Source organism: Mustela nigripes, chromosome 2 (genome assembly GCF_022355385.1).
Source record: "Mustela nigripes isolate SB6536 chromosome 2, MUSNIG.SB6536, whole genome shotgun sequence".
In the NCBI taxonomy this organism is placed as follows: Eukaryota; Metazoa; Chordata; class Mammalia; order Carnivora; family Mustelidae; genus Mustela; species Mustela nigripes.
In genome coordinates this window covers 153295089-153321639 of record NC_081558.1, presented here as the reverse complement: position 1 = coordinate 153321639, position 26551 = coordinate 153295089, and the positions used below count along the sequence as shown (strand labels likewise).

At 44.8% G+C, this 26551-nt stretch overlaps 1 protein-coding gene across 1 annotated transcript in view; it reads right to left on the bottom strand.

Moving 5' to 3' along the window:
• Positions 1 to 18861: 18861 nt before the first annotated feature.
• GPR156 (G protein-coupled receptor 156) overlaps positions 18862 to 26551 on the bottom strand; it is a 102602-nt gene continuing 94912 nt past the window's right edge. Inside the window, exon 10 of the mRNA XM_059391869.1 lies at positions 18862 to 22998. Within this exon, the coding sequence (XP_059247852.1) occupies positions 21661 to 22998 (1338 nt within the window). The 3' untranslated portion in view covers positions 18862 to 21660. The remainder of the gene's footprint in view (positions 22999 to 26551) is intronic.

Genomic DNA, 26551 nt, shown 5'->3' with positions numbered 1-26551 from the left:
GAGGAAGCAATTTTAAAATTCTCTCCCACATTAACCCCACCATCCATCACTTGAGCCTTGATAGATTTTCTGGATGGGGAGCTACTTCTATAGCGCTGGTGACACCAACTGAAGGTCTGCCTAGGATTGTGTCCACTTGTATGACTCTAAGTGCAGAACCTCATCATCCATTCAGCCTGTCTTTTAGCCTAATACTTATGGATCATGTTGGAGAACCAGAGTCTTGTGAGAACATTGAGAGCCTTATGAAGGGATGAAGGGGAGGAGGGGAGGACTGTAGAGAAGACTCTAAATCTGTAATGAGCCAGTAGGGCCCTATGGGGTGGAGATATTGGAGAATGAATTACAGTTGGGGTGTAGAGACATGTAGGAGGTTAAAACGGAGTGTGGGAGGGATGGTCGAGATCGCTGTGTAACTAAAAAAACCTTGTTTGGGAAGACTTAAGAGATCATCCTCATCTATATTCCTACTTACTTCGGGACTCCCAGGAATAGTTGGGTGGAATGTGAGAGTGGTCAGATTTCCCAAAATTGAAGGTGACAGCAGAGCCATGGCAATGCCATTTTTACCATTACTGACTATTTTATTTCAGACAGGTGTGGCCTGGGACAACATGGGTTATATTCAGATGTGTTTACTTGTCATTTTCAGGCACACAAAAATGATAGGTAAAAATAGTTGTGTTTAGGTGAAAGAATTATGGGTAATTTTTGTGATAATAGTTTAATATTGTTATTATTAAACTGTTACCACAAAGTTCAGAAATATGAAAATGTTATTAAACTGGTATCATATCATAAATTTATGTATAATAGATATTCTCATATATATATATATGTGTGTGTGTGTGTGTGTGTGTGTGTGTGTATGTGTGTGTGTGTGTGTATCTCATCAAAGGTACACCTGTGTTCACATTGGTCCAGGACCAATTTCTGACTGGTCACTTTGTGAGTCAGCAATAGCTTCCACGCTAGGGACTGTTGGCCTCCTTCAGATTCTCTTAGGAAAAACCAATGTGGTTGGAGACAGGGAAAGAAAGGATTCCATTAGGACCTGAGTTGGAAGAAGAGAAGGAAGGAGTCACTGCCTGCACACCAAGGAAAAGATAAACAAGAAACTAAATGATACAAGCTTTCTAGAGACCGAGGTCAACGCCTGATAAGATCGAGCTGCAGATGGAATAGTCTTCAGTCCCAACCCCATCCCATGTTTTCCTCCTTTGACCTCATTTTCTTCCATTTCTACTTTTTATCTTTATTAAAGTTTATGAAAGCAACTTTCATTTCTTTGCCTTACTTAGCTCTGTTTTTTGAACTTTCTTTTTTTATTATTTTTATTTAAAGATTTTAATTTATTTATTTGACAGAGAGATAGGGTAAGAGCACAAAGTAACCAGAGCGGCAGGCAGAGGGAGAGAGAGAAGTAGGCTCTCTGCTGAGCAGGAAGCCTGATGTAGGACTCGATACCAAGACCCTGAAATCATGACCTGAGCCAAAGGCAGCTGCTTAGCCAACTGAGCCACCTAAGCATCCCTGTCTTTTGTTTTTCATTTTTTAATTTTATTTTTTCAGTGTTCCAAGATTTATTGTTTATGCACCACACCCAATGCTCCATGCAATACGTGCCCTCCTTAATACCCACCACCAGGCTCACCCAACCAACCACCGCTGTCCCCTCCAAAACCCTCAGTTTGTTTCTCAGTGTCTACGGTCTCTTATGATTTGTCTCCCTCTCCGATTTCCCCCAACACCTTTCTCCTCTCCTTTTCCCAATGTTCTCCGTGTTATTCCTTATGCTCCACAAGTAAGTCAAGCCATATGATAATGGACTCTCTCTGCTTGACTTATTTCACTCAGCATAATCTCTTCCAGTCCCATCCATCTTGATACAAAAATTGGGTATTCATCCTTTCTGATGGAGGCATAATACTCCATTGTATATATGGGCCATATCTTCTTTATCCATTCGTCTGTTGAAGGGCATCTTGGTTCTGTCCACAGTTTGGCAACTGTGGCCATTGCTGCTATGAACATTGGGGGTACAGATGGCTCTTTTTTTGACTGCACCTGTATCTTTGGGGTAAAGTGCAATTGCAGTAGTGCAATTGCAGGGTCATAGGGTAGCTCTATTTTTAATTTATTAAGGAATCTCCACACTGTTCTCCAAAGTGGCTGCACCAACTTGCATTCCCACCAACAGTGTAAGAGGGTTCCCCTTTCTCCACATCTCCTCCACCACTTGTTGTTTACTGTCTTGTTAATTTTGGCTGTTCTAACTGCAGGCACCCCTGTTTTTTGGAACTTCATTAGCACAGTTAATTTTCTGCCTGTTTCCTGAGCACCAGTCCTTGCTTTATTGTCAGGTGTTAACTGGGGGGTCCTGGACCCCACACAATGTCCTATAGGCCCTCGGGAGATTTTTCCATATGAACCTGGCCATGAACATGCTGGCTGCCTGTCCCTCAGGCTGCCTGCTGTCTTGCCTTGTGGTTGTTCATCTCTCAGGCAGAAGCTTTGGTACAAACACAGGCTATGTACAGTTTCATGAATGGCATGGTCTCCCTTCCTTGGAAGACTCAATTCCTATCATCTGTGAGACATGCTCTGCTCTGACCCATCACTCATCAGACCGTAAGAAGCCCTGGGAACAGTGTTCTGCTCCAAACATAGAAGGAAGAGGGTGGCTGAAGTCAGGCCCAGGGCTTACTGGGCTTACTGCACTGTGGAGGATTTCTGGCATTTACCATCGTTTAGTCCTGGGCCTCATCAGACTTCCTGAGTCTGAAGCAAGCCCAGTCACTATTACATGACTCTCTCACTCCCACCCCAATTGGCTTGCTATTTCTTAGACTTGTCTGCTGCAGTTACTAAGAAAACCTCACGTGGACCGTAGTGGTTCTTCAGAGCCTATGAGAAAGGCTTCAGAGTCCTTGGGTGGCTCAGTGGGTTAAGCCTCTGCCTTTGGCTTGGGTCATGATCTCAGGGTCCTGGATCGAACTCCACATTGGGCTCTCTGCTCGGTGGGGAGCATGCTTTGCTTCCACCCCCTTCTCCCTGCCTGCCTCTCTGCCTAATTGTGGTCTTTCTCTCTCTCTCTGTGAAATAAATAAATAAAATCTTAAAGAAAGAAAGAAAAGCTTCATTCATTGTCTTTACCTGGTCTATACACTACCCCAGGTGACCACCGTATCATCACCTAATCACTGTTGGGGAATCTTCGAAGAATCTGACAAAGACCTTGGTCTGGGGTCCAGGTTTTCATCAGTGGGGGCTTTATGTTTAATTCCTAATACCTTGAGGAAGTATTAGGGCTGTTTAATGCCCCAGCATTGCCAAATAATGGACTTTCTGTTAAACTCTCATGGTGTGAAGAATTTGACTCATCCTACTGTGACCTTGACTTTTTTGGGACCAGAGTGTACAAAGATACTACATTCCCATGAAATCCTGTGGCCTCCAGGTATGTTATAGATCGGTCTTCTCACACTTTAATGTGCATGTGAATCACCTGGGGATTTTGTAAAAATGCAGACTCTGACTCAGCAGATCTGGGTGGGGTCTGAGATTCTGCATTTCTAGCAAGTTCCAGGTAGTACTTATACTGCTGGTCCCAGGACTACACTCCAGCTGCATGGCTTTGAAGGAAAGAGAGCAGAGGAAAAACATTCCAGGATATAATTCCAAATTATATCCTTCTGTGGATATAAGTTTCTTACAGCTGGAAAGGAAGTCACCTTTAAGACAAATGAAAATGGCCTTAATCCACTTGGCCTTTGTAATCTCCTCCCAGACCAATAACATTTCTTTGTGAGCAAGCAGAGATAAGGGAACTGGTTAATGTCCAAAAGGAATCCAGACATCTGTCAGTATTTGTACCCTACTGCACTTATATTACCTCAAATACTCACCTAAACACACTCATTCCTCACCCACTCACCTAGTGATGCCAATGGTGAGTCAACTCTTCAGGTCCTAGGACAGGCCAGAAGAGATGTGAAATTGTTCTGGGACTGGATAATGGTTAGTTCTGGACAGCTGGAACTTTGAAGAAGGTAACAGGGTTATTTTCTCTTCAATCTCTGCCTGCTGTCTCAATGATAGTTGGCAGCTTGCTGGGCTGGGCACTGTAGGAATCAGAAATAAGTAATAAAACTTTGTCCCTGCTCTCTAGACACTTGCCATCTAGTGAGGAAGACACATGTGGGCAAATAACAATGGAATGATGTATTAACTCTTTAGTAGTTGTATGACAAATGTGGTTTGAACATAGGTGATAAGGAGGGTAGGGCTAAGGTTTGGGAAAAGATGTAGGAAAGACTTCACAGAAGAGTGGCATGGCAGTGAGGACTTTTTTCAGCTGAAGGAAACATGGCAGGGTAGTCTAACCAGAGTATCCTGACAGGCTTCCTTGAGGGAAAGGCTGGGAAGAAAAAGCGCCTCCAAAGAAAAGTTCCCAGGACCAAGGTTTTCCAAAGCACACAAAACCAGAAAGGTGACTGAAAGTGGGGCAAAGGCTCTTGCTAATATTACATAAATATTTGGTCAGATGGAGCTTTTACTGAGGTGTGAGGGAAAACCCTCTTATTTTAATACTTCTCTGAGTTTTTAATAAGTATCGTTAGTAAAGGTAAAGGTAGATAAGAAACAGTTGTTGTTATAATGAAAGGGTGTATTTATGAGAAAAGATCTCAAAGATCTTTTCACCAGAAAGACACCAAAGTACTCCAGGGACAGGCCAGTTGTCTAGGTTCTGCTGCAATAATAGGGCAAAGGGGCATAATTGCCATCTAGTGGCCCAGACCCACAAATGTGAGCTCCCTTCTAGGCATCCATTGTTTCTTTCTTTTTTTGCACTTTTAGAAAAACTTATTGAGGTATAATTGATATACTCAGGTGTACAACATAGTGATTGACCTTTGTATGCATTGCAAAATGGTTACCATAAGTCTAGTTACCAACTGTCACTTTACAAAGTTAACCAATATGATTAACTATATTCCCTATGTTGTACATTGCATCCCCATGATTTCATTATTTTATAACTGGAGTTTTGTACTTCTCAATCCCCTTTAACCATTTTGCCCAGCATCCCCCCCCACCCCCAAGAAGCCCTCCACCTTTCTGGTCACCACCAATCTGTTCTCTGTATCTATGAGTCTGGGTTTTGTTTTGTTTTGTTTGTTTCACATGTAAGTGAAATAATGCAGTATTTGTCTTTCTCTGACTTATTTTACTTGGCATAATACCATCAAGTTTCACCCATGTTATTGCAATTGTAAGATTTCATTCTTCTTTTATGGCTGACTAGTATTCCATTGTGTGTGTATATGTGTGTGTGTGTGTGTGTGTGTGTATAATATGTATATTCATGCAACTACCAATGGATGAATGGAAAAAGAAAATAAAGAAGACTTCTTTATCCATTCATCCATTTATGGACACCTAGGTTGTTTCCATATCTTGGCTATGGTGAATAATGCCTCAATGAACATAGACATACATGTATCTTTTCAAATTAATGTTTCCATTTTTTCAGTTAGATACCCAGTAGTGGAATTGCTGGATCATGTGGTAAATTTTTTGAGGAAACTTCATATTCTTTTCCATGGTGGCTACTCCAAGTTATATAGCCATAACAGCACACAACGGTTCCCTTTTCCCCCCATCCTTGCCAATACTTGTTATTTCTTGTCTTTTTTATTCTAGCTATTCTGCCTGGGTGCGATAATATCTCATTGTGGTTCTTATTTGCATTTCCCTGATGATTAGTGATGTTGAACATCTTTTCATGTGTCTGTAGGCCATCTATACATTTTCTTCTGAAAAATGTCTGTTGAGATCCTTTGTCCTTTTTCTTTTCTTTTTTAAAAATTTACTTATTTACTTATTTGAGAGAGAGAGAGAGTGCACATGTGAATGGGGCGGAGGGGCACAGGAAGAGGGTGAGACCCTGTGCTGAGCGTGGAGCTCAATATGGTGCTTGCTGTGGCTCAATCTCATGACCCTGAGATCTTGACCTGAGCTCAAACCAGGAATCAGATGTTTAACTGATTGTGCCACCCAGGTGTCCCTCCTCCGTCCTTTTAAAAATTCGATTACTGGGTGGGGGGGTTGTGGGTTTTTTTTGTTTTTTTCTTTTTTTTCTGGTTATTGTTATTGAATAGTATGAGTTTATTATATATTTCGGATACAAAAACCTTACCAGATATATGACTTGAAATATCTCCTGTTAATTATGTTGTCTTTTTGCTTTATTGATGGTTTCCTCCACTTTGCAGCTTTCTAGTCTGATGTAGTCCCATTTTTAATTTTTGCTTTCATTTCCCTTGTCTTTGGAACCAGATCCAAAAAGCATTGCTATGATGGATGTCAATGAGCTTACTGCCTACGTTCCTTCTAGGTGTTTATAGTTTTAGTACAGTTCCTTCAGGTAACCACATGGCCTCCACAAGCCATTTAGTATAACCTCTTCCACCCTCTTCCAGGTCCTGGTGCCTCGGTTTGTTTCCAGGGGAACATTTGCCCAATGATAAAAATGGGCAGTATTACACACAAAAAAATTAACTCATAAGAAAGTGTAAAGAATTACTAAGAAAATGCCTGTGACCACGGCTGCTCCTGTGTCTAATTTGGTCGAGGAGAGGAACTGATGGAGGACCAGTGGAGAGCAGGAAGAGCAGGGGTGGGGGTCGAGGCGTGGCCTGTCCCTGAGAGACAAGAAACAAATACAGGAAGAGGTGGCCAGGCAGCAGCTGCCTTTGAGTTTACTTGTTTACCTTCTCCTGGGAAGGAGCAAAGAGAAACTGCTCAAGATATTATTTTTAGAGCTATTTTCAAACAGCGTGGCTAGAAAGGGCTGCGGTACTAATGGCCTGTAAAGAATGTTTAGCATGCTTAGCTTTCTTATACAAGGGCTTTGTTTCTAGGTACACCCGCATGTTAAATTAAAGGCTCTCAAGAAAGAAATCCCGAATCAGTGCCCCCGCATGATGTGGGAAGGTAGGGGGCTCTCTGGCTCCGTGAGGGGTCTGACATGGCTTTCTTCTGGTGTCGGTTTTTCGGCTGGACTCCACTTCTCTGGGGTTCTTTGCTATTTGCCAAATTCTTACACTACTCAGAGGGAGTCCAAGGGCTCCTTCAAGGCTGTGAAGAGGTCTTTTCAGATGAGGAGGCTGGTGCGTAATGAGGCAGAATCATTAGAGAGCAGGTGAGAGGGAGGATTAGAACCTGTCCATGGAGGACAAGGAGGAAGAAGGGGCAGGAACCAGGATATTGTAATTAGACAGACCTTGTTCTCATCCTGGTTTCTGAGCTCTGAGACAACGCAGGCAAGTTAGCTCTTGCCTCAGTTTCTTTTTCTATAGAATGGAGACAAAAACAGCTAATGTTATTGTGAAGATTTTTAAAGGTGATAAAGAATGTAAAGCACAGAGTCTGGCACCTCTGAGAGGCCAGTCCTTCCCTCTGAATGCCTACCCCAGAGTCTCCCTTCTAAAATGTTTCCTCCATTGGGCCTCCACTTCCCTTGGAAGCATTCCTCAGTCTCCAGTGTTGCTCAAAGATCACCCTCTTCTAGAAGGAGGAGTTCCCCTTTGGTGTGGGACAAAACCAGAATGAGGGTGAGACTTTTGAGTGCCTGTGGGTGGACGGCCTTCTTTCAGAGTGCCTGGGCTTCTCTCTGGAATCCTTCTTTCCTCCCCTGCTCAGGGGCTGTAAGGGGCTTGTTACCAAAAGTCCAGGCGTGAGTGTCTCAGGCTGGTGCTGCTTCCAGTCTGAGCAAGACAGGGAGAGATGCTGTTCCCCTGGGCTCTAATTCTTTGGTGCCCCTTTAAGAAAGGGCTCTATTCACCCTTGACAGTTAAAAACCTCAAAGGTCTACGTTAAGCATCTAGGCCTAAGGGGAAATGGCCTGGGGAGACTCTCAGCTGCTTTTGGCTTGGGCTGGGATTTGGGTAAGGTACCAGCATCTTTCTTTTTTTTAATTTGATCAAATATAAATAACGTAAAATCTACCATTTTAACCATTTTTAAGTATAAAATTCAGTGGCAGTGAGTCCATTCATATTTTTGTGTAACCGTCACCACCATCCATTTCCAGAAATTTCTCATCATCTCCTACTGAAATTCCATACCCATTAAATAATAGCTCCCCATTTTCTCTTTATCCCCAAACCCTGGTGACACTATTCTACTTCCTATTTCTGTGAATTTGACTATTCTAGGTAACTTATATCAGTGGGAATCATATAGCATTTTTTGTGTCTGTACAGGTCTCTTTTAAAAAGAAAAATGATATATTACAGATTTACTCTATCACCTATTCTGATGTTGCTTCTGTGCATGAACACATACACACACACACACACAGATAAATGTAAATATGAATCCTATGCTCATAGCTCTATTTGCAGCTTAAACAGTTAGAAAACCAAATTATCAAACTAACCCCCCAAATCCTATATGATTAAATTTAATGTGAGGGATGATGTTTGGCTAAAACAAAACCCCCTAATTGGTTAATAATTTAAAGACTTCCGGTTCTGGCTGTATATTTAATTTCTTTCCTACATTTTGACTTCAATTGTTTTAATGCAGAGAATAAACCATTTGCATAGTGTCTTGCAGAAAATGTCACTAGTAACGTCAAAGCTTGATTTGGTAACGCAAGATAATCAGACCACACACTTACCCATAAGGTGGCAGCAAGCGATTCTTGAAGACCAATTTTAATGAAGTGTTACTAGATAATAATGTAAAATTATCTTTTCTTGCAGATAAGATTAGCATTGTGATGTTATTAAAATCTGAATTACAGGGGGCATCTAATCTAATTCCTATTAGAGTTGGGAATGGAAAAATCCTTCACTGCAATTATCTACTTCTTGCAGCTAATGAACTGCTGCAAGTTGGTAAACACAAAGATAAGCTCTAAGCATTAGAATCTGAATATGGAATTACCTGCTCTGGCCAGGTCCTCTTGAATACAGCATGCTTATAAAACTGCGCCAGTTATCTATTGCTAGGAAACAAGCAACCCCAAAATTTGTGGCTTGAAACAACACTTGTACTGCTCACAAATCTGTGATTTGGGCAGAGTTCACTAAGAATGGCTCGTCCCTGCCCCAACCGAGCAGAGGCCTCTGCTTGGGACTTACCTAAGGTGGCTAGAAGAATGGGACCTAGAATAATCTAATGATTCTAGGCCAGTAAAGTTTTTCTGTAAAAAACCAGATAGTATGTTATTTTTACCCCTGTAGACCATATCGTTTGTTGTAACTACTAAACACTGTCATTGTAGCAAAAAAAGAAGCCACAGAAAAATGGATGGGCATGGTCGTGTTCCAATTAAACTATTTATAAAAATAGGCAATAGGTCAGGTTCGGCCAGTTCAGAAACTGCCAGCCCTTGATCCGAAAGCTTGCTTGCTGACATGTCTGGCAATTGACACCATCTGCTCACTGGGACCTTGTCTGGATCTTCTAGCCAGAAGACCTAGATGTGGTTCTTCATGGGTCCTGAGCTTCTTCTCAACATAGAGCTATGTCCCAAGGGCAAGTTTTCAGATAGAAAGGACCAGAAAAAAAGGACCAGAAGAAAGCTCTATCTTTTTTATAACTTAGCCTGGGAAGTCAGGCATCATCTCTTCTTCTTCTTCTTCTTTTTAAGATTTTTATTTATTTATTTGACAGACAGAAATCACAGTTGGCAAAGCAGCAGGCAGAGAGAGAGAGAGAGAGAGAGGGAGAAGCAGGCTCCCTGCTGAGCAGAGAGCCCGATACGGGGCTCCATCCCATGACCCTGAGATCATGACTTGAGCCAAAGGCAGAGGCTTTAACCCATTGAGCCACCCAGGTGCCCCAGGCAGCATCACTTCTATCACATTCTACTTGTTGAAGTGGTCACAAAAGCCCACTGAGGTCAAAGGGGAGGGGTTACAGACTCTACCCTTGATGTGATAGTGACCAGGTTTCAAAGAAGCACGTAGGACTAGGAGTATCGCTGAGCCCATTTTTGGACAACACAGTCTTCCACGTTTACCATTTGCCATGTGATGACTTGTTCTCCCACTACTTTTTTACACTCAAACCATTTCAACATCCTCACTTAAACAGCAAGCAGACCTTGATGCCATTTAAGCTTTGCTTGCGTAAACCTTCACAAAGCGCAACCTTAGGTACTGAAATTTCACAAAGCATTCTTAAACAGTCATCCAGATGATTGAGAACAAGCTAAGAATTATTTTTATATTATTATTCAAATAAAAAGTCAAATTAAAAAAAATCTCAGAGAGACCTTGTGATTCTCCGAAGACAATTTCTTCATTTGAGAAGTATGCCAAAGGTTAGAGTGGAAAACCAATTCCTCCTAGCTTTCACGTGGTCTAGTCCAACTTCCTGGAATGAAGGTTGAAAGTCCTGTAGTCATAAGCTGTGTGCATTTGCTGTAAGAGTCCTCTCCCCAGAGATCCCTTGGGAAGCTGTAGTTCAGGATTTGGTTTCGGCCATCTCCGTGTCTTTCCCTTAGAGGCACTGCTGACAGCCCCAGTTTAATGGTTTTCAAATGTTTTCAGCTGGGCTGTGGCTTGTCTGCAGCCTCTTCACAGCCATATGAGCAAAAGATTCTCTTCTTCTCTTCTTTCTTTAGTATTTGGAATTCTGGTTGACCTGTCTTAGCTTTGTGGATCATCTTCCAAAAGTCTTTTTAGAATTTAAAAAAAATTTTTTAAATTTTTTGTTATGTTGTGTTAGTCACCATGTGGTACATCATTAGTTTTCGATGTAGTGTTCCATGATGCATTGTTTACATATAACACTCAGTGCTCCATGCAATATGTTCCCTCCTTAATACCCATCACTGGGTTAACCCGTCCTTCCACGCCCTCCCCTCTAAAACCCTCAGTTTGTTTCCCAGAGTTCATAGTCTGTCATGGTTCATATCTCCTTCCAATTTCCCCCCTTCATTTTTCCCTTCATTCTCCTAAGATCCTCCATGCTATTCCTTATGTTCCACAAATAAATGAAATCTATGATAATTGACTAGCTCTGCTTGACCTTCTCTGCTTGACCTCCTCTGCTTGACTTGGCATAATCCCCTCTAGTACCATCCAAAAGTTGGGTATTCATCCTTTCTGATGGCTGAGTAATATTCGATTGTATATATGGACCACATCTTTTTTATCCATTCGTCTGTTGAAGGGCATCTTGGCTCTTTCCATAGTTTGGCTATTGTGGACATTGCTGCTATGAACACTTGGGTGCATATGGCCCTTCTTTTCATGCATCTGTATCTTTGGGGTAAATACCCAATAGTGCAATTGTAGGGACAGAGGGTAGCTCTATTTTTAATTTTTTGAGGAACCTCCACATGGTTTTCCAAAGTGGATGTGCCAACTTGCATTCCCATCAACAGTGTAATGGGCTTCCCCTTTCTCCACAGCCTCTCCAACATTTGCTGTGTCTTGCCTTTCTGAGAGTTTTGTTTGGTGTCCAACCTGGAGAACTGGATATCTGATACAGGCTGCTAGTTGGTAGAAGAGAAAGCATGGAACACTTTCCTGCTTAACCATCTGGTTTCTGTTTCTGGGTTTCTGAATAGATCTTAAGAATGCTGTCCACTTGGACCCTCTGGGCGCCTGGGTGGCTCAGTGGGTTAAGCTGCTGCCTTCGGCTCAGGTCATGATCTCAGGGTCCTGGGATCGAGTCCCGCATCGGGCTCTCTGCTCAGCAGGGAGCCTGCTTCCTTCTTTCTCTCTCTACCTGCCTCTCCATCTACTTGTGATCTCTCTCTGTCAAATAAATAAATAAAATCTTAAAAAAAAAAAAAAAAAGAATGCTGTCCACTTGGGGCACTTGGGAGGCTCAGTCAGTTAAATGTCTGCCTTCAGCTCAGGTCATGATCCCAGAGTCCTGGGATCAAGCCCTGCATTGGGTTCCCTGTTCAGCGGAGAGTCTGCTTCTCTCTCTCCTTCTGCTACCTCCCCTGCTCATGCTTACACTCTCTCTCTCTCTCTCAAATAAGATCTTTATCAAAATTCTGTCCACGCTGATAAAGGCTTGCTAAGTGAGATCTTCATTCAATGTGTTTAGTGATGGAAGAGGATGTGGGAACCATGTCTTCAGGTAAGGAATACATGCATTCAGAGAATCTGTGGTGGCTAGACTGAATTACACTATTCGATCTGTAGGGAACAGTGCAAGCACACAGGAGGCTTCAAGGAATCAAAGACTGTGAGGCAGGATGGTGCTAAGAGCTCATACGTCTCATACCCACCGTGTCTTCTTTCCGGGTTTTGGATGTTGAACTTTTCAAAGTTGGTCCAGGGACTGAGGGCAAGAGCCCAGTTGGTATGGGGCTTTGGAGGCCTTTTTGCTGAGCCATTTGTTGAAAGGGAAGCAACAGCATAACTCTGAGGTGGGGAGACACTCAATTAAAACTATTTTGATGTTTCTCTTGCATTTGTTACTGAGAGGCTGAGCTATGGGCCCTCCTTTCCTCCTGTACATCCATAAGGGGTCTCTATCTTAAGATGTTTTCCCTCTCTCCTGCTGTTCGTTCCCCACTGAGAGCCAGACCTTCTCTCTGTGACTCACCCGAGTTGCTGTAGAGATAATTCCGATGGCAGAGGCAGAGGCCATTGCTTTGAGAGGAGGGAAGCAAGTCTCCTCTCATCATGCAAATACCCCTAATTAAGAAATCCAGAAACAGATTCTGTGTCATGGAAACATAATTTCCTTTGACTCAGAGAATTTCAGGAATTGCTGCGGGCTATCAACCTATTTTGATTTCCTGGGTTAAATGGCTTCACCCTTTGCCCTGAGTTTTCTAGAACAAAAATGAATTCAATCTAACATTTGTAAATTATCTTCTACATGCCAGATGTGGCCCTAGTAACTTGGGAAATAGTTATGAACAACAGAGTTCCTACCCTCAAGGAGGTTACAACTGACTAAAATAATCTTTATTTATTTATTTTTAAAAAATGTATTTGATAGACAGGGATCACAAGCAGGCAGAGAGGCAGGCAGAGAGAGGAAGGGAAGCAGGCTCCTCGCTGAGCAGAGAGCCAGATGTGGGGCTCAATCCCAGGATCCTGGGATCATGACCTGAGCCGAAGGCAGAGACTTTAACCCACTGAGCCACCCAGGCACTCCCTAAAATAATCTTTAATTGGTAAACCCCCATGGTACGTAGATCTTGATAGAAAGGTAAAAACACTGTTTGGACACTGTTATGAGATGAACTATGTTCCCCCAAAATTCATATGTTCAAGTCTTTACCCCCAGTACCTCAAATGTACTTTATTTGGAGACAGAGTTTTGTTTTATTTTTACAAAGGAAATTAAGTTGTAAAGTCAAGTCATTAGGATACACACTAGGGAGAGACGCCTGGCACAGATCATTCACAACCCATAGAAGGAATCAGTCCTGCTGACATCTTGAGTTTGGACTTATACCCTCCAGGCTATAAGACAATAAAGTTCTGTTGTTTAAGCTCCCCCAGTCCCTAGTACTTTGTTATGATGGCCTTAACAAAATAGCATAAAAACCCAGTAGCCTCCCCCCACTGTTGTACAATCTGGTGGAAAACCCTGGGTGGATAGAAATTAAGTGTTTGTGGAGTTTGAATTTACTAGACATTTGATAAATTCATTCATTTATTCATTCCCCATCTTTTTATTCTGGTTTATTTTTTATTACACTTTATGTTGGAAATTATTCTAACTCTTGTTAGTTTACTGTCTTTCTACTTGCTTTATGATAGATGTGTAATACATATTTGTTGAGTAAAAATATTTCCCTCCTCATTCTCTTCACTCTCTCCCTCTCCATTCAATATTCAAGCGTTTTATGTCCATTCCAGGTTCATCCCTGTCAGAGCAAAAAGAAGTTCGAAGAATGACTCTGAGGAGCTTGGGATTTCAGGAGAGAGATAAAGATAAAGCCCATGTAAGGGGCTGCATTCCAGTGCCACGTGATGAGTAAGTATGTGCTGGACGGGTGTTGGATCATAACTGTTGCAGAGGGAAGGTGCAGTGTGCCAAAGTGTACAGACAGGAAAAGGCTCATGGAGGAGGAAGAATCTATGCTTGAGATGAAAGAAGAGCTAAGAGAGAGTATAGCAGGGTCCAGAATGTTCATAGTCCATCTGCCTTCCCTTACACCTGGGAGCTGTGTTTAGGGAAGAGTGAGATTGCTCCAGACTGGGGGCTGGGCAACGCATGGGGATGGAGATGATGGATAGAAGCTGGAGCTTCCTTCTGGCATTCCAGGAGGCCAGAGCAAAAGTCTAGTAGCTCTCAACTCTGGCTGCACCTGAAAATCACCTTGTGAACTAAAAAAAAAAAAAAAAAAAAAAAAAAAGTTAATATAAAGACCCTACCTTGATCTGGGATCCCCTGGAAACTGTAGGCAGAGCTTCAGAGAGAAGAAATCCCTTTAGGATGTGGATTGACAGCAACGGCTTATAGCGCAAGACCCAAGCCACTCTGCCCAGTCATGAGACTCTTGCAGCTCTGGTGTAAGACTGGGATAACTGCTGGAAATAAGACATCTGGCTGCATTCCACTGGTATGGCCTCCTTTTCCTGAGTGTCAAAGTGCCTGCTTGTGCCTTCAGAATATGTTGACAGATCCGTATTCTGTTTCCAATTCTGTCCTTTATTTTATGGTGGGAGTAGTAGGAACACAACCAAAATAACCCGGTCTCCCTCTTTTTAGGACCCTTATGCTTCCTGAGGGTGTTCATAGGAACCAACTAGAGAAGTGTTTTTTGTTGTTGCTGGTTTTTATTTATTTGTTTGTTTTGAAAGTGTTGGGGGAAATTAGGTCCAGAGTTTTAGGGATCTCACAACTTGGGTTCTGTCGGCTTAATCAAGATACTTTTGAGCAAACAGAAAGGAAGGAACAGAAAGAGAGTTGGTCAGTCTTTAAAAACCTAGAAATGTTTGGGATCTACAAGGCAGCAGGTACCTCCAAGATATTGTGGACATGAAATGATAAATCAGACATTGCTTTTGCCTTCCAGTCTCTGATAATTTAGTTGGAGGGGTAAGGAATGAACATGTGAAATTTTAACAATAAAGGATTTCTGTAACAGCTCCAAACAATGGAATTGTTGTCAGGGCATCACAGGAGTATATAATTTATCATTAGATGAATTCTGAGGCCAGTTGGAACCAGCCAGAAGAAAGTGAGGTCACTTCAGGCCAGGGTGGGAGAGATGGGTTGGTGTGAACAAAAGTTAGAGCCTGAGGTAGTGCTGGCATGCTCTGGTAACAGGCAAAAACCCATTTGGCAGAAGCAAGGAGGAGAGTTTCAGGCAAGTGGAGAATGAGGGAGGGCAGAACTCCGTAATGGAGAACCTCGAACCCCAAACCAAGGTGAGATTTCATTTTGAGGAAGTGGGCACAATGAAAGTTTTTCAGTGAAATGGACTTGAGTTGAAGAGATTCTGTGGCCCTCCCTGAGTCTCAGCAGATCTGTGGTCTGCAGTGTTTCTAGCCATCATGGGGTCTTCTGGAACCCTTGTCCAGCTTCATCATTTTGTGCCCCTTCAAGGGCGCAGTGCTTGAGAAAAAACTTCCAGCTTGGAGGACTGGCCATACTTTTTCAAACAAGGGAGTTAACATCTTTTCAGAATCAAGTGTCATTGAGCTTCCTTCAGGGGGCGGGAGAGACCAGGTAGCTTTAGAAAGCTCCCTCCAGGACACTGTTCAATGACTCAGCAAGGGAGGTTTTGCAATAGGCTTATAGAACTTGACCAGCTTGCTTTTCCTAAGGAAACCTTGGTGTCCTAAGAAAACCTCAGCCTGGGCCACTGTCCTGCCGGGTTGAAATTCCTTCTGTCTTCTGGTAGCACGCCTGTAGCACATGCTCTGGAACTTGTGTCAGGGAATCCAAAAACGGCTTTGGAATCAAGTCATATTTCAGTTCAGGCTTTGGTTCTGCCTCTACACAGTTGTGTGATGTTGGGCTAGTTAACCTGGCCTCTCCTGGTGACAGTTTCCTCATCTGTAAAACGGAAACAAGAACTACTTCATGGCATGGCTATAGGTCTTAAGTGAGACAAGTATTAAGTGACACCCAGTAAGTATTTTTTTCTATTATAAAAATCCAAAATATTTCTATCAAGGATATTAGTCGTGTCCTTTGGCTCCCCCTGAAACAAAATCAGATTTCCTGACTTTCCAACTACACCTTTTCTTCTAGGCCTACCCTAATATTTGAGTCCTACAGGTGGCTCTGCTCCCCAAACTGTGCCTGACCTAGAAAGGGTTGAAGGAGAAATTACCAAAGGGTAATCCCTCCTTTTCCAAATCTATTTAGAAGATCCTTCCCTCAGGAACAAACTGAACACAAAGAAGGGGGATTGGGGCATAAAGCAAGAAAACAGGATTTCTAGTTGTAAATTTGTGTTTTCCAAATAACTTTCCAAGACACATGCTTCTATAATGCTTTCTCTGTGCCAGTCATAGTTCAGCCGTTTTATAAGCATTAATTCATTGAATCCTCATAACAACTCCATGAGGTAGGTGTTATTATCCCAGTTTGCAGTTGGGGGAACTGAGCCACAAAGAGGTTATGCAACTTGCTGGAAGTCACACGGACACAAGGGCGACTTTAAGCCCTGGCATTGCCGTGAGGAAAACTATTGTACTAAAATTAGTGGAGAAGAGAGTTCCTCTATAATGCCTTCTTTTGACAAAGCTTTCAGGTGTTCTAACAAGGGATTTGTTAAAACAAAGTGAACCTACCACACAGTCATCCATGATGAAATACCTGAACCTTGCTTCCCGGGTGACCTCAGCTCTTGTGAGTGGTCCCCCTTTTGACCGTTCTGGCTGGGCTGCTCTTCTCTTGATTTATGTCTTTTGACAAACATCTGCTGAGCATCAGCCATGCGTTGGGCACAGTGCTAGGTGCGGGGGACAGCAAGATAATTACAAACAAGTTGTAGGCTCAAGAAGCTCACCGTCTTATGGGGAAAGTCGAGAAATGAACTGATGGTCACATATGTACCGAAGAAAGGGCTCTACAAGGGTATCCCTGTCTTTCTTCACAGAAGTGAGCTTCACTTTCTCTAACTCAGAGCTGGAGCCAGCACATTCCTTTACAAGAGAGGCAATTGCCCAGTCCATCCACTGACAAAGCTAAGCAGGATGCCTTTTGTTCTCCGTCTTCCTCCCTCCGTCACCACATCTTCCTGTCTCTCTCTGTTCTTTGAACTTCTTGTCCTCCTTCCCTTCTTTTTTCCTGTGCTTTTGCTTTTCTCTTAGTTACCTGCAGACCTTGCCAGGGCCGCTCCCAAGCACTTATTCTCTGAGCCTGTCTTTTTAGTATATTTAGACATCCAAAGGTAAGTCAAAGAATGAAAAGGGTTGGGAAACACTGACCCAGATCTTGTCAAGCTCATAACCAGTAATTTTGTCTTGTTACACTGGCATTTCCTGCCTCTTTGTGACCTCAATAGTGCACTGAGCATCCCAAGATGCTCCCTGATTCAAATGCAGCTTGGCTGGATTCTTAAAATGAGGAACATGTCAGGGAGAAAGAGATCAGAGTAGGTACCAGAGATGAGGAAGAGCCAAGTCTGAGTACAAAGAATAACCTTTCTCTCAAATGCCATCTCTGCACTAGACCTCCCTTGACAAAGCCCAGATGGTGTTACTGGGGGAAGTGTAGCAGCCAGAGGGTATGGAGAAAGTGCTTTGTTTGGGGCTCTGAGAAAGGGGACTAACTAAGCTGATGGTGAGAAAGATGAACAGACTGTCCTCCTACTAATGCTGCTGGTTACTCAGTAACAAGTCTGTGATGAAAACATCTTAAAAGAGGACCTTAATCCCTGTAACTTTCTTGCTTCTCTTCCATTAATTCTATCATTCTATCCCCCTTCTCCCTAAGAGACTTAAAGCACTGTCATTTTCAGAATTCAGTTATTCTGGGTCTTTGAGTGATAGTTTCTCACTTTTAATTCATTGGAAAGCAGTGAAACCAGATGGCTCTGCCTCCCTTTCTGCTGCTTCGCTAACCCCAGAACTGATTCTCTGCCTTCCTTTGTTTTATCCACTATCTGTCCAGAAATCCATCTGACAAGCATTTATTGTGCTTCAACTTAGTGTGAAACTCTCTGATGGCTACTCTGGAGGACACAAAGATGGAAAAGACAAACTCAGTGCTTTCAGCAACTTGTAATCTGCGCAGGAGACACATCTAAATATAATAATAAATACAGATACAGAAGAGATTTTGTGGAACCTGCGTTGACTTTTCTCTTCACCATTTTAGAAGTGATATGGTTCTTTAAAAACAAGCCTCCTACATCCTGATGCTTTTTTCTCTGCTATGAGCTCCAGGAAGGCCAAGTTGATCCTTTAAGGAAAGAGTTTGTCACAGGCCAGGAGAAAGGACTAGACTTTGGGATCAGGGTGGGAACCTTTAACTTGGAACCTTAAATCAAGATTTTAATCAGCAGGAGAAGAGATGCTTGGGTCAGAATCACGCTTGGCTCCATGCCAGACCTTAAAACCAAGAAAGACATAAATAACCAGAGCACAGGTGTAGATGCAATGTTTCCTTTTGCTTTTCCAGATTCCTTTGCACAAGGTCCTACCCTTTCTCTGAGGACATAACAGTCAAGAGCATCCAAAAGCCATGACACATTCATCCCTTTAAGAATTTCATCACTGGGTTAGCTGGTTTGGGGTAAAAGATCTAGGAAGGGAGGTGGTGAGGAATGGGGATGAGTACACTGAGTAAACACTAGATCTAGAGACAGTATTTGAGGTGGGCAGTCATGATATTTGGCACAGAGTTTTTTTTTTATATATTTATTTATTTATTTGAGAGAGAGAACTTGAGTGAGTGTGATGTGGGGAGGAGCAGAGGGAGAGGGAGAGAAACTTCAAGCAGATTCCCTGCTGATCATGAGCCCAATTTGGGACTTGATTCCATGACCCATGAGACCATGACCTGAGCTGAAATCAAGAGCCAGATGCTTAACCTGCGTGACTGAGCCACGCAGATGCTCCATGACATACAGTTTTTGAACCAAATGATAACCAAGGAAAATTCAGGTAGATTCTCCATCTCTTCAATCAAGTCTATCAAAGATTACAAAGTAATTCTAGGTAACATGGGGAGTAGAAGCCTCTATATAACTAAGTTCAAAACATGGGCCTGCAGATATTCTTCTATATTTAACTAGGGGGTCAGTCCATTTTATTTGGGGGGGGGTATTCGGACTCTACCTGAGTCTTGAAGGATGAGTAATTTACAAGGTGCACAAAGTAGAGAAAGAGATTCTAGATAGAAGAGGGAAGGAGAAGTGATAGTGCTGAGATGGTGGGACTGAAGGTATAGTTGCAGAGGGAGGAAGAAGCTAGAAGGAGTGCCAGGTGTAGAGCCTCCATAGTCCACATTAATGAATGGGAGGTTGCTAGAAGCTAAAGGAGGTGAAGCCCAACTATAGGACCTACTGCCATGGTTTGGAAGAGTGGAGGGTCTCCAGAGTTTCTTCTATCCACTGGAGCAGGTGGTTCTGGGATAGGAAGCTGCCCGAGGAGACCACAGAAGAATCTGTTATAAATGCAAGCTGGGACATTGGGGAGGGTATGTGCTATGGTGAGTACTGTGAATTGTGTAAGACTGATGACACACAGACCTGTACCCCTGAAACAAGTAGTACATTATATGATAATTAAAAAAAAAAAAAAAGAAGATATACTTGGAAGTTGGGGCAAGCCAGTGGCAACTCTGATAGCTGCTTCATTTCTGCTCCCTGGGTGGTTCGGTCTACACGAGACTACTACTCGTGCTCTGTGGCACGAGACTACAATTTCTAGAGAGGCTTGATTTGGGAGCCATTTCTGGTTTATTAAGGTGTCACTTGGACAGCGTACAAACAGCACAAGTGGAAACTACAAACCCACACACAGAATAAATTATGACATTTGCATTTAAAAGTAGACAGTAGAGGAATCCGTGCTACCAGAAGGGCTTCCCAGTCCAGTGTCTAGAGATTCACCAAGTGTCAGTAGGCCCTGAGAGTTCAGGATCAATCTTCTGTGAGACTTCTGGAGCCAACTGCCCCCCTGCAAGCATATCTAATGAGGCCCAAACTCCTGCACACAAACATGTATACACAAAGACAAACACACACGGGGTAGGGGTGGGGGATGGCCTATAAACAACAGTCGCTTAAAGCAAAGTGGACCCAGTTGTGCTTTCCCTGTGGCACTGGGGGCCATTCTGTCTCCTACCCTTGTTCTTCACCAAGTCCCTGGCTCTGGTGGGAGTTGTGGGGGGGCCCCTGGGGTAGTGAGGCGGTGGGGGGTGGGGCGACTGCTGCCTGAGGCTAGGAGCCTCTGCTCACACTGCAGAATGAGCACTCCCTTGCACTCCTGTCTGGCCTGCCCAGCCCTGCTGGTCACTCCCAGGAGAGTCAGGGAAGAGATGTGCCCTCAGGGAAATCTACCAACTTGGGAGTCCCATGAACTGTAGGCAAGTCCTACATGGGCCACTCTCTAGCAGTGTGATGCCTGGGGAAGTTACCTCAGTTCTCTAAGCCTCAAATTCCCCATATTCCCCATCCGTGAAATGGGAACAAAAGTGCCTACTTCACAGGGTTGTCATAAGGAGTTCCTGAAATTTTATATTGCCAAGTACCACGCTAGACTCAAGTTCAATACTCAAAACCTATTCTCTTTTCCTGCCTTCTCCCACATTTTTTCCTTTATATTTCCCCATTTTGTATTCCCAGGTTTACATAGCTGTCGGTGCTCATGTAATCCCAATGGCACCAAAACCACCTCTTGACAAACAGGGCCTCTCCTACCCCATCAGAAATTACTGGTGTGTGCTTCCCCCACCTGCTGTCTGACCCGGTACAAAACTGTACCACCAGAAAAGTCAAAGGGATGGGCCACAGGGACAAGGAGACAGTCCGGGCCTCTGGTACCATCTGAGCTCAGGAACAAGACCTGGGCAGCCTATGGGCCCATGGAGACCTGACAGTCTCAGGAAAGCTGGTGAGATGTCATAATGGCGGAAAGACATGTGCACCAAACAGCGGTGTACAGGTGACTCTGAGCTGAGTCTGGCCGGAAGCTGGAAATGAAGGGTGGTCGTGTTCACAAACTTCAGCAGAAATACAACCACCCCCTGCCAAGAGCGGGGCACGCAAGAATGTAAGAGACTCATCTTCCTAGCAGGTCTGTCCACCGGAAGGCCATTTTGATGGGTCCCAGGCTACAGCTCTGGTTCTGCAGAAACGTTCCTTGCATCTCTCCATCTGTATGTCTGCATAGTTCTCCACCTGGTATATATTAAGAGTTTCATAGAATACAGACTGACCAGGACAGAAGACCCTCTGTGCTCATTTAGCACCTTTTATCTAAAAGTTATTTTTTAAGGTCGCTCAACCAAGTCTTTCACAGGAATGCTGTGAGGTAGTAACAAGACAGGCAATATTCCTCTTTTGATAGATTGAGAAGAGCTCAAGGTAGCACAGTGCTCAAGTGAGCACAGCTGAAACATGATAAAGGCTTGATCAATTCAGGGGAACGATCTGTTTCCCGAAGGCCACCACTGGCCTTCCACCTAGAGGCCTTGGTAAGGCTTGTCCTGAACTGACCTCTATATCCAGACTCACTTTGCTGCTTTTCACACCAGTGTGGGCTTCAAGTCGTCCTTGAAGTTCACGATAGGCTTTGAGCGGGCCCACAGCTTCTCCCAGGAAGCCAGCCCACCAGCAGGGTCAGGGTCGGTGTCTGATGAGCCACTGTCACTGGAATCAGAGGAGCTCTGGAAGCAGATTTCACAGTAGGGCCGGTGGCAGCGGCAGAAGAGCTCGTCTGAGCTGCTGGACTCAGTGTCAAGGTAGCTGCATGGAGGGGACATGGAGGGACAGTGTGGGAATCCCAGGGGCAGCAGCTGCCGCTGCTCCAGAATGTCTGGTGAGGCTCTGGATAGGTGTGGGGCAGCAGGACACGGTGCCCGGTCAGAGCCAGAAGGCTGGTGGGGAAAGGCTGCATGGTTCCCTCCAGCACCCTGGGGCTCTGTGTGGCTTTGTTTGCTGCCCTCCAGGGTGTCCGGCTTGCCTTGAGGATCTGGGAGTAGTGAAGTCTTCCTGGAAGAGGAATTTGGGACTCTGGAATCTGCCGTTTGGGGATCCAGGCAGACACTGTCCCTACTGCGCACGTTTAGCCTCCCACTGTGTGCCCCAGAAACAGTCCTATTTGCACGATGCCCCACATATGAAGGTATAGAGCCTGGAAAATGTGAGCGAGCCTGCAGTGCAGCCCGCCTTCTCCTCACCATGTATGGGCTAAAGCCGAGCTCCTTGGTGAGGGGAATCTTCTGGAAGCTGTGGGTAGCACTGCTCTTCCAGGGCTGCTGTGGACAGGACAGGGAAGAGGGGAGGGGAGGCTCGGGACCCAGGCCCAGATCTTGTAAGACTTCCTGAAGCTTCTCCCTGATCACTGAATTGACCCTTGACAGCCGCTTTTGGGGTTCCTCTGAGTTCTCCAGCTGCCCCTGTCTCTGGGGAATGGGGTCTTCTCCCGCTGGCATGAGATTCTGGGGGTAGTTCATGAGTACTTGGTCTTGTCTTTCTGCTCCTTGGCTTTGCTCAGGCCGTGGCTTCTGGCTGCAGCCCAAATTTAAATGATCAGAAATGTCTTTCAAGTTAGACGTTTTCTCCTTCTGCCCTGGGGAGGAGCTGGTGTCCTTCACAGCCGGCTCTAGGCTTTGTACACTTGTGCTCTGGGAGTCCTGCACAACCACACTGGTATCATTCTGAGAGTCAGAGAGGCATTCTGAAGGCCCCTGACCTACCAGGCTATGGGCAGAGGTTGCAACCAGGATGTTCTTGCTGTGGGAGGAGGCAGGAGGGACAGCCCACTCTGCAGGGTCGAGGGTGCACTCAGCTGACATCAGCCTCACTAGCTTCTCTTTGGCGTTGTTTACTTGTTCCTGCAGGCTTTCAATCATAGCATTTTTCTGCAAAATAAAAGTGAAATCATCAATAAAGAATGCCTCAGAGGGTTTTTACATTGTTTCCCATGGTGGAGAAAGTGTGGCTTCAGAACCTTGCTCTAAATCCCAGTTCCTCTGCGTATTGGCTGGTGATCTCAGGCTCCGAGGATGTGAGTGAAGTGCTTAGCACAGTAACTGACACACGGTGCTCAATAAAGGTTAGCCATGATTTATTGTTGGGTGATCTTAACCCCCTCCCCCACCCAAATCCTCAGAGTGTGTGGCTTTGTCTTTGAGACGGGAGGTCAGATGAGGCATAGCATTCGCTGTTTGCTGGCTGCTGCAGGCCCCTTCCTTTTCCTCAGAACTTAGAGGGTCAGGTTGCTTCTGTGAGACACCACTCTGGATAATGTTTGAGATGGCCCGAGATGGCCCAACGCAGGGTTTGCCACACTTTGGCAAAATACAGATGAATTTCCAGCGTATCTCGGGGATGAATGAATGAGGAAATACATACTTTGCCTCTTGTCAAACAGACTAGAACATTTGGGAAGAACAGAGAGAAGAGTGGAGATTCCTGCGCCAAAGAGAGAAGACCCAAGCTGGGGGTTGGGAGGGGTGCAACAAGATTCTCAGGTTGATGTCATCGCCTCCCTTGGCTGGACCTTGGGGGCACGTGCCGAAGCTACCGTGTCACGCCATTAGTTGTCAGTAGCTCCTAGAAAAGCGCAGGCACCAGAATTACTGGAGAAACACCCCCCCCCCCCCCGCCGCTTTTTATTAGAATAGTTGACACTAAGTCTCTGATCACAAGGAGCCAGATGACTAAGCCTGGGGCAGCTTGGCTGTGGAGCGACCTGCGTCAGGGCTGTGAGCTGATAATACAGGTTGCACCCAGGAGGGCTGGCAGGTGGGGGCTGCAGGAGTGTGCCTGTCCTAGCCACAAGATCAGGGGGCATGAAGCAGCAGGAAGGGGGTGGTGGTGGGTGTGCCCTGAGCGACCTCTGCTTGTACAATCGGCGACTGTCTAGCTCAGAACTTATGTCCACCTTCTGAGATTGCTGATGTTGAAAAGTAGTGGAGCCCAAAGAAGAAGTCATGGTCTTGGGGCAGACAATAGCAGGGTCCAGGGTTTGGGGAGTAATAACCCAAACTGCTTCTAGGAAGTGCTTGTCCAAATCCGAAAATGCTGCCTCTTTGGGGTCATCCTCTCTAGAAGCTAAGGATGAGCATCTGGATATTCATTGATTGTGTCCTAGAAATCAAAGAATGTATCCCTCCTTGGTCTACGTGAAGCAAGTCACCTGTGGACTGAACCTGTGGGTTTTTTTCTCAAGTTGATATGGGAGTGTTGCCCAGAAGTGACCTTTATGGGAGCAGTAACTTAAGTAAACTAGTCCAGCAATAGTCCTCTGGCAGCGACTCCAAGCAGATCTCCCGTTCCCTCTTTATAAGCAGCAGAGTGACTTTCCGAATATTGGTAGTTCAGGTTCATCCTGGCTGAGTCTTCTTCTTTTATTATCAGGAAAGAGTCCAGGACCAGTGAGTAACTGGTGAATAAGCGGAAGGCCTTTGCAGCTGAGCTCCTGCCTCCCCATCCTCCTTTTGCTCACCTGCAGAGTGGTGAAGCTGGGGTGTTGCCGAGAAAGTGTAGATGACTCAAGGACTCACCAGGAGCAGAGTGGATGAGTAACTCGACAACCTCCATTCCGGCTCTTCATGATATGGGTGGTGCCTGATATCTTTCAGAGAATCTCATGGGTGTGACTGAGCACAAGAAGGATGCCAACCCTCTTCCTCCTCAGCAGCCCTTTCTCCTGAAGCTACCCCCCAACCCCCCGCCGCCCCGCACATTCTCATAGGCTTCAGGAGGTCTCCACTGCACCACAGAGTTAGGAGGAAGCCACCAGCTAATGACAACTACCCCAGCAAGTAAACTCCAAGTGTTGACTTTTTGTGCCCCAAATTCCTTTGAGTGTAGAAAAATAGGATAAACATTGAGTTGGGAAGAATACTTTCCTCCCAGCAAACCAAATATCTGAAGCTGACTAGTGACAGATTTAGAAACGTCAGCCTAAACAGTGAATTTCCCTTGTTCCAGAAAAGGAAGTGGGACTCTGTCTTCACCGTAGCTGCAGACTAATTAAAGGCGTGGTATGAGGTGTCGCCATTGTGAGACCAAAATCTGACCTACCCGGGCAGTGCATTTAAATGAGCTTATTAATTACTACTTTTGGCCCATCGGAGAAGCAAAACATCCATTGTTGTGTTTTATAAGGGCAGGTCATCAGGAGAAATAGAGTCACCCTCTTGTAGGTGAATGTCCTCTGCTGCAGAGTGTACAAGGGAGGGTCTTCAACCCCTGGGGCAGTTCTGTTTGCTGGCCTTCCCACAGCCTGGCGAGTCAGTGATGCATGCTGCCACAGCAGCCTCTGGGGGACCTCTGGCTGTAGTGTCAAGGGGGGCAACAGTGAGAAGATGGACTGCTCATGTCGTGAGAAAGTAAGAAGAGGACACAGGAGACAGAGGGGCCTAGGGAGGGGGCTGCACAGAAGGAACCTGCAACCAAGGAGCTGGAGTCAGGGTCTGCGCACACAGGGAAGCAGGAGGGAGACTTGTGTTGATCTAGCAGGCAGTGCTGGAACTGGAGACTCAGATACTGGAAGCTCTCAAGGCCTGTGGAGGGGCACTAGGACAAGCTACTTGTTCTCAGGCCTGTTCTGGGGAAGATGTTCCAGGTGTAGGTCACCGGGGGAAAGAGGCCAGGATTTTGCTGTCTATGCATCTGTTCCCTATTAGGGCCCTTCCTCTGCAGACTCCAAGCATGTTTCTGGATGGAGCAGATTCAGTTACTGCGTGGGAAACAGGGTAGCATGGCAGAAATACAAAAAGCACGTCACAAATTACCATAAGGCTAAAGAGTCAGGCCACTTGGCTGTTCCAGCGTTAGCTGATTGTGAATAAAAATCATCCTGGCTGTTTTCGCCAAGTTTCCAGCCTTCTGTTTAGCTGGAAAAAAAAAAAAATGCTTCTTTGAAGACTTCACAGAATATCAAAGGCAATGCTACTTACTCCCTTGCCAGGTAGGAAGAAATCTGGCTTTGAAATAAGGTCCTGGATGTTTCATGAATAGTCAAGAAGTGGAGAAGTATTATTCTGGTGGATTAAGGAACTCCAGACGGAGGGTGTGGTGTGAGGGAGTAGAGGAGCACAAGCAGGGATGCCCCGGGAGGTGAATCCCTTCCCTTGTTGTGTTCCTTAGGTCCCCATCACACCATCTTCTCACACAGAGACAACTGATACCCTGGGGTCAGGCCAGTTACCTGTGTAGTTTCCCACACAGCACCTACTCAGGTGTGTTCTGTACTGAAAAAATATGAAATATAATTTAGTGAGTGTGAAAAACTGATTCTGCAGAATCCTAGGCCTCCTTTCTGAGGCAGGGAAGCCTCAAGCTTTTCCAGGTGCTTTCTTCAAGCCCACATCATACTGCCCAGTTCTGGGAGAGGTGCCAAATCTGGCTGAAGAACAGAAGAAAAAGGAGTTGGGGTTGGCCCAGTCCTCCCCTGGTGTTACT